General features: G+C 35.3%; 1 protein-coding gene across 4 annotated transcripts in view; it reads left to right on the top strand.

Moving 5' to 3' along the window:
• Nucleotides 1–296: 296 nt before the first annotated feature.
• ETV1 (ETS variant 1) overlaps nt 297–10,447 on the top strand; it is a 93,522-nt gene continuing 83,371 nt past the window's right edge. The window contains exons 1-5 of one of the 4 annotated variants that reach the window (XM_021706977.1): nt 297–678; nt 777–973; nt 1,104–1,235; nt 2,061–2,148; nt 3,544–3,591. In XM_021706977.1, the coding sequence (XP_021562652.1) occupies nt 1,191–1,235; nt 2,061–2,148; nt 3,544–3,591 (181 nt within the window). In that variant the 5' untranslated portion in view covers nt 297–678; nt 777–973; nt 1,104–1,190. Of the gene's footprint in view, nt 679–776; nt 974–1,103; nt 1,236–2,060; nt 2,149–3,543; nt 3,592–3,716; nt 4,116–10,447 lie in introns of those variants that run through there. The other 3 variants (XM_021706978.1, XM_021706980.1, XM_021706979.1) reach the window with 3 other exon arrangements.

The raw sequence follows: 10,447 nt of genomic DNA, 5'->3' as shown, positions 1-10,447 counted from the left end.
TGAGAACCACTGGTAAACAATGTTTTGATACACCATCATGGTGGGTGTTGAAACCTGGGACAGCAACTTGGGCCAAAGGCAGAATGGGAAGGGAAACGGGGAACGAGGTGGGTTCCTGGTCGGGGGAGAATGGCTGGACATCTTGGGGGGTTGGGAGATAAGGAGATGCGAGGTTTGTGGATCGCGCCTCGGAGTCGATACATGCGCCGCACAGCAGCGCTTTAAGGGAATCAGCCCCAAAGTGGACCAAGCACACCGCTCAGGCGACCCGGCGACTCGATGCACACGGCTGCGGCATCCCCAAGCGCCTAAACAATACGCCGCGGGTCAGGGAGGAAGTAGGTTTCCGCGGTGGCGTTTCCAGCCTGGGGACCCGGCGCGGGCCAGTTAAGCACTCTCCGGGGCCGAGGGGCTCGGGAGACCAGCGGGCAGGGGCCGAGAGCCGCCTGATTGACAGCCCGAAATCTGATCTTGTGAAAGAGACGCGGAGCCAATGGGAGGCAGCGATCCATCAGTTTGGATTGGAGGCCCCTGGAGGAGAAGTAGAGGAAAAACCACCGAATTGAGCTCTGTCAGAGGCGCTTTCGGCTTCCAAGGGGGAAGTGCCGGGCAATAATTAATGTTTTTATTAAATTTGGAGGGAATTTTTTGCAGCCGTTCGCCCAGCGTGGCCTTCAGGTGGGTCTTTTCAACAACTTTTTATGTCTCTCCAGATAATTGCATGGTTGTGGGTCGCCAAAACTATCCTTATGAAAGAGGTGTCTCCGTCTCTTCAGTCCCGTTAGGTGCAAAGCAAGTCTCGTTGAACGCCATTGCTAGTTTTGCACACGTTTGCGAATCCGAGCTGCCCGGGGTACACCGACCGCGCAGGGAAACCTCGAGAGTGTAAATAAATACATCGCCTCTTGTTCGGATTTTTGCTACTACCGAAAATATGTAAATTGTGAACTCTTTTGGCTCTCTTTGGATCCAGGTGAAGGAGGCGGTGTAGGGGAGGGTTATTTTTGTGAATGGGACTGTCGGAGGGTAATTAGCTATGCAAATTCAAGCGCTTCATTCATGATTTTTTTTTAAAGCCTAAAAGCCATCTTGTTCCCCTCTAGGTTGATAGAAGTCCAGATCCCGAGGAAATCTCCAGCTAAATGCTCAAAATATAAAACACTGAGCTGAGATTTGCGAAGAGCAGCAGCATGGATGGATTTTATGACCAGCAAGTGCCTTACATGGTCACCAATGTGAGTGATCAGTTTGAAAGTTGCTGTTTATAAACTTGACTCCGACGGGGGTGGGGAGAGGGAGAGAGGGAGGAGGGAGGGGCACGGGGGTTGGGATTGCAGATACTTATCTGCTTTGTTGCCACTGTAGGGCGACTCTGCCTCTAGAAGCCCAATCTTCAAAATGAGCTTACCTTTCAGTGATTTGGATAAGGCATAGTTTTGTTTTTAAGACCCTTTTTTCTGGTTAAAGTGCCCAAGATGAGTGGAAGAGGAGGTGCAGGGCAGCAGCAGCTGCTGCACTCAAAGTTTTTGGCTGGGTTTGTCTGCCACATTGAAAAGAATGAAGTTGAGACAAATGCTGACACTTTTTGTTTATATGGGGTGTTTGTTTCTTCCCTCCCCCTTATTTTCTCTCTCTCTTTTTTCATTTCTCCACTCTTTTTGCTTTGGGGGGGGACTGAGAGAGAATAAAATTCACTGTGTTTTAATTTAGGGTTGATCCAACCTAAAAACAACTTTAAGTGTAATTGCTTAATGTTGTTTTGATGCTGAGATACCATGAATATATGATTGATTAAATAGTGTGTTTGTTAGGATCGGCACTGGGGAGAACTCTCTGGTGTTGAGTTCTCAGCATAAGCTTTCACTGTCAAATAAATGCAGAAGATGAGTATTAGAACTGATATTATGGACTTTTATTTTTCTATCCAGAGAGAGGATCCAGCAGACTTATATTATGTATGCATGTGTTCTGTTTTGTGTGTGTGTGTGTGTGTGTGTGTGTTTGTGTGTGGACATCTGAGGTTTACATTCTTTTAAAGGATTTTATTTTTCCCTTTGTAGAGTCAGCGTGGGAGAAATTGTAACGAGAAACCAACAAATGTCAGGAAAAGAAAATTCATTAACAGAGATCTGGCTCATGATTCAGAAGGTGAGGTTTGATTTTGGGCTGAATCCCCATTCTTTCGCTACACTTTCCATCCTCTTAAAGAAGAGGAGCACTTCAATCTTACCTTAAAAATAATAAACTCTGAATTATTGAATTTACCAAGACTTTGACTTGGAGCAATTTACATAATGTGACACTTTGCATTGGAGAATATTTTAAGATCCTGTCACAAACTAATGAAAGAAGGAAACAAAGCCTTAACAGTGACATCCTTCTTTTAATCATTCTTTTGTGTTTAAATGCCCATGTTCATATGGCATATAACTAATCCACACACTAAGATAACGATTTACAAATATCTAATATAGTGGGACAAATTCAGCAGCTATGTACACGACTTATTTTTTTCTTTCTACTTTATTGCAAGTTAAACAAGATTAATGATTGATTTTTCCATCCCCTTTACACTAATACCATGTACTATTATCAAAATTTTCAAGGGTTATTTTGATGACTACATTGTGAGGTCATAATGTCTTGCTTATAGGCCTTAAAGTGTTCACTGAATCATACTTAAGGCCTAATTAATAATTATAATACTACTTGGGAAATTAAGTTGCAGATTCTTTTTATGAACTGTTAGTGGGAAGTCAATATATTATAAATTACATTAGACACATGTGGGCATTCATTATAAACTTAATATGTTTAGACTTAATTATTAAAGTTCAGTTTGCACTTTTAATTAGATAAACTGAATTCTGAAACTTCCTCAAATCTTAATACTTCCTGGACACCTCCCTCCATCCTAAACATGACAGTACACAGTTTTGGACATGGTGATAACCTGGTGCCAAAGGATTATCTGTTTTTTACTTTTTCGTAAATCTGTCCATGTAGATATTTTCTCCTAAAAACTTGTTTTAAAGTAGTTCCTTTTAGTTTTGAGGCATTAAACTTGAAAACATAGTACTTTGAGAATTAAACCATGTACTGTTGTTACATTTTATATAAGATTCAGAAAATTTAAACAAAATGCTTTTCAGTCTTTTAAATCTTTCCCCTGCTACTATTTTAGTGAGAGTTGATTATGTTTCAGAAAGATTTTAGTGACTAGACACACCTTCACCTCAGCCTTTTTGTCACTCTTGATGTATTTGTATTGCTTGGTTCCCTGAGCTTATTTCTTAAGCCGTTTGTTTAAAAGGAAATAGAAAAGATGATTGACTTATGATTTAGTTGACAAAAAAGAATTTCTTCAAGTATTGCTTAATAGGCATCAAAGGCAGGCAAGATTATTGAGATATTTAAGTTATGAATGTTGTTTAATGCTGCAAATTGAACTATATTTAATAACAATTTTATGACACACATTTGCACTTAAGGAAGACTAAAGATTTGCATGTCTCATGTTTATGTCTTTGGCTTGTTTTTTAGAACTCTTTCAAGATCTAAGTCAGTTACAGGAAACATGGCTTGCAGAAGGTAAGGCAAAAATTGCTTTTAAGGGGCGGGTGGTGAAGCAACTCTAGAAGGGGGGAAAAAAGTCCTGAACTTGCTGTCTTAATGTTCAGCCCAATTAATTGAGCTCTAAAAGAGCCACCTCATGTGTCATGCATACATTAGAGCCTCTGATGAGTTTGTCTTTGGGGACTCTGGGGCTGCACTACCCAGTGTCATCACAAATTACCAGGAGAAATTGCTTCCAGCTCACAATCACATCTGCTTTTGGCAAGAACTAATGCACCAAGACTTCAAGTTCTAAGCCTCTGTTCAGATTTTAATTGCAATTGATCAGGTTTATATTATTGTACCTCCAGAGACCTCCTAGAGCCAGAACCCGGCTGGCTTGCTGTTTCCTTTAGAGCAGCGCATATCATTATTTGGTGTTCTGGTGGAGGACTTCTCTGATGGCAGAAATTAGTTTCTCTGGGTTCATCAGGACGGGATGCTTCAAGATTTAAGTGCAAGCGTCTTCTTTCCACCTTGTTCACAACACAGAACGTTAGGTGTGTATCAGATACTTAGGAAATCTATGGGTTTAAAATAAATCTTTGGGAAATTTGAGGATTTTAAAAATGTTTTTTTCTGTGTTAATATTTATGTGATATTTGTTAAAATTGACCTTTGCTATTTTGTCACTTTTATTAGGATTTATTTGAATACAGTAAGGAGATATTTAAAGGGATTCATTTTATTTTGGATTATTTCTTCATAAAATGTTGTGGTACAATCTATTATATCTTTTACTGTGTGCAACTTTATTTATGAGAACAATGAGATATTGCTTCAGTCAAGCTTTACAGAACTTCATAAATGCCTAATATTGAGGGACTTTTGTTTGCATTCATAATTTGAAATTTTTCTTTTGGATTTGCATAAAGACATGAAATACTAATTTTATGATGTGTTTTGTGGGAAACGCAAAGGGAAAATTATAGATAAGCCTTGAGGATAACTGTGTTATTTGTGTGTTCCCATTATATGGGAAACATGCAACTTTCAGAACACATTTTTGAGGCGGTTAAAAGGAGAGAGAGGGTCTCTTTAAAAGGAAGCCAGGTGTTGCTGGAGCTACTTTGAGGCACACTGATGTGTTCTATCTGGTGGTCTTGAATGCAGTTGATCAAGTTGCTGTTAGCATGTAAAACAAGTTTCTTTGTTTTGCTGATATTCTAGTTCTCCAAAGAGCTTTTTCAATCTTTATCAATCTTTTAAGTTAAATAGCTTTCCTAGTAGTCCTTTGAACGGGTGATTGTATTTGTATGTTAATGAAAGGTGAGTATTAATGAAAGTTTTGGTTATATTTAAAGGTCATTTTGCTTGTCTCTGTAAATGAAACATTGTAATAGATTACTTATTATTGCAACATAAGCCATATATTCAAACATAACTTTTTTTTGGAAAATTTGCACCGAGGCTCATGTATTAACTTTTATCTATTAGTTTTGCAAAGTTGAAGGTTGTAAGGATATTACATTTAGAGGGGAATTTATTTGCTTATCCAAAATAACTTAAAATATCTATTTTAATTGTTCTGGAAGATTTTCTTAAGATGTTTAAATCTCATTGATTCCAAGTCAGTACACTTGCTGGCAGATTTTTGAATGTGCATAGTAACTCTGTTTCTGGAATTGTAAAATGTGGAATCTGTGACAGATTCTTACTATTTTATAATCAGTTTCAGTTTTTTTTTTTTTTTTTTTTTTTTTTACTTTTGACTTGTTTTGTGTCTTGTAACTCGGATAAGTGATTTGAATATTTTATCCAAGTTTATCTTTTAAAACTCTGCAGGGAATAGTTTTACCGGGGATTATTAATGTACCTGTAAATCAAATCTGACGATTTAGCTTTACATAAAATAAACCTAGAAAGTGACCTATGCATTTGGAGGAACATGGACTTTTACTTAGAAAAGAATTCATAAGCTTAAGTAAGTTCAAGAATTAATCATGAGTGTTTTACTGAATACCCAGGTGGGCTACTATTTACAAACTGTGGATAAGTTTGCATTTTAGAACAATTTAAACATTTTCAAAATAGCTTACTTTAATTTAGCTAATCATGATGTAAACAAAAAGTTGTTAATGTGATGTTTAAAAACCTAATGGTGAGAAAAGATTTTTTTTGCTACTTGTAGCAAGACTTCACATTCATTTTTGTTTTTAGAAATTTAATGTATTATTTTGCACTAACATTTTGACTTGACTTATCCCATGTCTTGAATAATATTAGCTAAAAAGAGATCCTCAAATTACCCCAGTTTATTTGTAGCGAGATTTGTCCATTTATGTCCTTCTGGACATCCAGAAATTAAAACATTGCCAAATTGGCAGACTCTGGACCGTTTATATATTTCTTTTCATAATGCTCATAGCCAAGAAAGTGACCATGGAATTTTAAGACATCTTGACCCTTTTAAAAAAGATCATTGGCAATTACCCAAGTTTCTCCCATGAGTTAGAATCCCACTGGGAAGTTAAACAGGTCTAAAAATCTTCTTAGACATGAGAGCCAAGTTAGTTGTAATGTGTCATAAGATGATTTTTTAAAAATTATAAAAGTCCCCAAGTACTGGGGAAAATATATGTATTTTAGCATGTTTAATTTATTTTTTGCTGTAAGAATTTTTATAAATTTGACACAAAGTGCAACATATGGATTAGTTGTGGGTGAATTATTGTGGATTATGAAATGTGTTTTATCTCTAAGGAGAAGTATGTATAGATACAGCAGGACTATTTGAGAGGAGGATGGAACAATTCATTAAAATCCTCTCTAAAAACACACTTGCATTTTCCCCAAAAATTATTTTCCATACAGGAATCTAAAATATGTTTGTGAAGAATATAACTACATTAACATCACTTTCCAACTACTAACGTGCAATTTAAAGTTTTTTTGGGGGTCAGCATCTGTACCCCAGTTTTAAAAAATCATCTTATTCTGAAGGAAATTGAAAAGCTCATGTTTTCAATGACCACAGTAGCAGTTAAAATAAAAAAAAAAATCAGAGAATATGCCAATTTAAAATTTTACCTTAGCTACTTTATATTATAATTTTACTATGTACAATTTTTTATTGAATCTTTGTCTTTTGAATTAGATCACTACTAACGGAAAGCAATTGCAATTATTTTTTTCTATGAAATAATGAGTTCAAATAGCAATCCTATCAGTATCATGGTAATGTATTATTCTTAACAACCTAAAAGTCATAGTTAAAATGGAGTCTTGTGGGGGGGGGAGAAATGGGGGGACAGGAATAGAAAGATGAGAAAAATAGAGTTAAGAAAGAATTGCATTCTTCTAAATTTATTTACTAAAGCTTACCTACTAACACAAAGAGAAACTACTTTTCAGTATAGATCTCTTGTAAGTATATAGTTACTCTATGGACTTTACTTTGTTGTGGGGATTAGACTTTTTTTTTCAGGTTCCCTTTAGTCAGTAATATTAAGAAAAAAGTCAACAGTGATTCTCTATCATGAGAGTAAATGCTTTTTAATGGTCTAAGTCAAGTTTAATGCCGCCACCACATTTCAAGTCAAAGGTTTATCTCCAAGAGCAAGCTTTCTACACCCAAGGTTATTAACTCATGCAAATACCATTTCTTTTTCCTTTTGGTTTTATGTGACTTTCCAGTAACAGTCAAGTTGACTTAAAAGTGGATACTGTCATTATTTTCTTCTCAGTTCGCCTTAAGAATTGATGCTGAATTTATATTCAAAATCATTTTTGTTATCTTTTAAATAATATGTGCTATTATTACCATGTATAATGGCATCCACAATACACAGTAGTCATAATACACTCATTCTTATTTTTCAAATATTCTACTATATCTTTTTTAAGTGGAACATAAAATTGGATACGTTCTCATGAATTTTACCCCCCATGTGGTACCGTAAGGAATAAAGCCTTTAGAAACTACATTATTTGATGTAGTTCACAAAAAACAGGAATCAAGAATTAAGTATTAAATGACAGAAGTCTGTACAATGTCTTAGAATTGAACAACAGTTATTCCATGTGTATATGTTGGGAGGTGGCTACCACCCCACTCTTTGTTATACCAGGAAAGACTCTAAAATATGAAATAAATACTTCTCTTTTGAACTTGAGTTAAAGATAGCAGTTAGAGTTAGTATATTTTATTTCTAAATATTCATTGGAATTGTGTGAACAATTTTTCATCCTTTTTTTAAAATTGAAAAAAAATTTAATAGAAAAATTGAATTTGGTGTAGTATAGTGTAATTTTTCCAGAGGGTCATAATAAGTGGAATATTGCTGAGCTTTTCTTGTTCAGTTATAGGAAATGTCTTGCCCTTTATAGTATAACTTTGTTCCCTTTAACTTGTGTATAATCTTATAATTAAAAAATAATAATAATAAGAGAGTCAGACCTCTGTAGCATTAGAAAAAGTATTTTGCTAGAGACAACAGCTAGTTGCTGTGAGATTCCCTTAAGTTTTCATTGCTGGTCAGTTATAAGGATTGAAGCTGATTTGAGACACAAGACAACTAAAACTTTACTGTTTTCTTTCTTTTGGAGTCTATAGACAGAATGTCTTTATCATGTATTTAAGGCATGGGGAAATAGTCTCCTTTTTTTGTGTCTGTTTAACGATGTATGTACTTCTACATTAATTAATGCTTTTACTTTGGTACAGTCATTTTAATGTTGAAAGCAGATATGGTATAAAACTAGGCTTAGTGGACTCGTGATTATTTTGTTCCATCGCCAGTAGCTACATTTTAGGATTAAATAGAATGCCACTGTGAGAAGGCTGATTTTTTTTTTCTTGTTTTATTTAAGACAAAATTTCAAAATTTTTCAGAGAAATTGTTTCTAACCCTTTGATTCAAAGAGAAATGCTGCAAAGTTCAACAATAATCAACAATATTCTTATGATAAAAAATGGAAAACTAGACAAGAAATATAAGTCATTTCTTTAATAGTGTTTCTTTTTTCTTTCTTCTTTCCACTCTTTCTTCTGTTCCTCTTTCCCTCCTCCCTTAGTTTTGGACATGCAAATTTCTGTAACAACTTACCCTTTAAAGCAGCATGGGATATATATATATATGAGTTTGTATATGCATTTAACTTTGTAAACTTGTCATTTATTCCAATGTGTTCCTTTAATAGATCTGAGCTCTGAGACAGAGCAATAAAATCGGTGTGTTTATATTTCAAGTTCAAGTTTACTTGCTTTAGCTCTCTGGAAGGGTGTGACATGAAAAGATTGTGGTTGGGCCACATGGCTCATGCTGGACTGTGTTTTTGTGAATGGAGGCAGAACTCCAGTTCTGCCTCCTTGTCTTGAGGAATTGCTGAGGAGATCAGCTGTCTCATTCACGGGCAGAAAGAGTGAGTCATACATCTTCTGCCTTGTTTGGCTCCAGGTCATTGTTACAGTGGATAGAACTGGTTTTAATTAAATATTAACCCCTTTTATACTTGACATTTGTTTTATTTGTAATTTTTCCACTTTTTCCCTAGCTTTAGAAGAAAACCTAACAAGCACCCAGTGTGTAAGAATAAAGGTATTTTTGCATGCCTGCAGCCTACCTTGGAAAACTTTTAAAGGCTTACCTTTTCCTAAGTAATGATGATTATTTCATTTGAAAGTTAAAACACATAATAACGGCAAGCTATAGTTAAAATTGCCCACCCAACCCCCCCCCCGTGATGCTTGTTAGTTAAGAAAGGATATTAAAATTAAATATGAGGGCTAATGAATCTGTGATGTGCAGGTCATGATTAATATTTCTGTGAATTTCTTTCTCATGATATGTATTGCTGTGCAGTAAAAAGAGTGAAAATAGAAAAAACAACTTTGGATAATAATCTAGGTAAAGCAAATAGCTGAGAGTGCAGAAGTGCCCTTTTAAAGCTGAAATCCAGAGACTTGATGGCAACTTGTCTATTAACGTGCAATGAACTGACAGAGCCACTCCAGCTATTACCAATAAAATCCACATGCTTAATCTTCTTGAAAGCTTTTTATTGGTCTTTTGGTATATACTTTCTCCTTTCTCCTTTCTTCCTCTTCCCCTTCCTCTATAATTACAGAGTGTGGGGAAACATTTTCATTCCCAAAGGTGATAATTTCAAGCATAATTTATAATAGTAGTGAAATAAACATTTCCTTCTTTGGGTTGACCTCCATTGTTAATTTTCACCTTTGGAGTTGGTATGATTTGCTATAAATTTTTAGGCAGCTGTAGTTTGCTCCTTCACAGAATTCCCCTGAATTGAAGAAAAAAAAAAGTATGATACAAGTGTGGCAATACTTTGTCATATTTTCCTTGCCTGGATCCAACTTGTGTTTTTAGTTAACTGCTTTCCTTTTACTCTAACTTGAAATTAGAGGTATACTTAAACTTTTGTCTATTTAAGTAGCGTGCTGCTTCATTTGGTCTGTTCAGTTTCTTAAGATTAGCTTCTGTGAAAATGTGAGTCATATGTTTTTTGTTAAAATTCTGTAATATGTTCAGGCATAAGTGTGAAGTATTTATTCAGTATGTTAAGGAGTTAGACCTGAAATGGCAATTCTTATTCTTACTTGTTACAAATTGTTGGTGTGCAGCTATTTCCTGTATATTTGTGAGATATGACTTCTAGATTCTTTCACTCTTAAAATTTTGCCTTTTATTCCTCATACTTATCCCAACACACACCATACACTCATCAGTGATTTTTATGCTACTCTGGAAGTGACATATATTATGAGGTTGCAAATTTGTCTTATGATACTACAAAAAAAAATTAGGCCCCTAGGACATTCATACCAGCATTTTTAGTTATAAACATATAGCTTTTGTTACTCACCAGC

This window comes from Carlito syrichta, unplaced genomic scaffold, assembly GCF_000164805.1.
Source record: "Carlito syrichta isolate Samal-C Ts95f unplaced genomic scaffold, Tarsius_syrichta-2.0.1 Scaffold316272, whole genome shotgun sequence".
In the NCBI taxonomy this organism is placed as follows: Eukaryota; Metazoa; Chordata; class Mammalia; order Primates; family Tarsiidae; genus Carlito; species Carlito syrichta.
The sequence above is the reverse complement of the archived record's forward strand: the minus strand, read 5'-3'. Positions and strand labels throughout refer to the sequence as shown.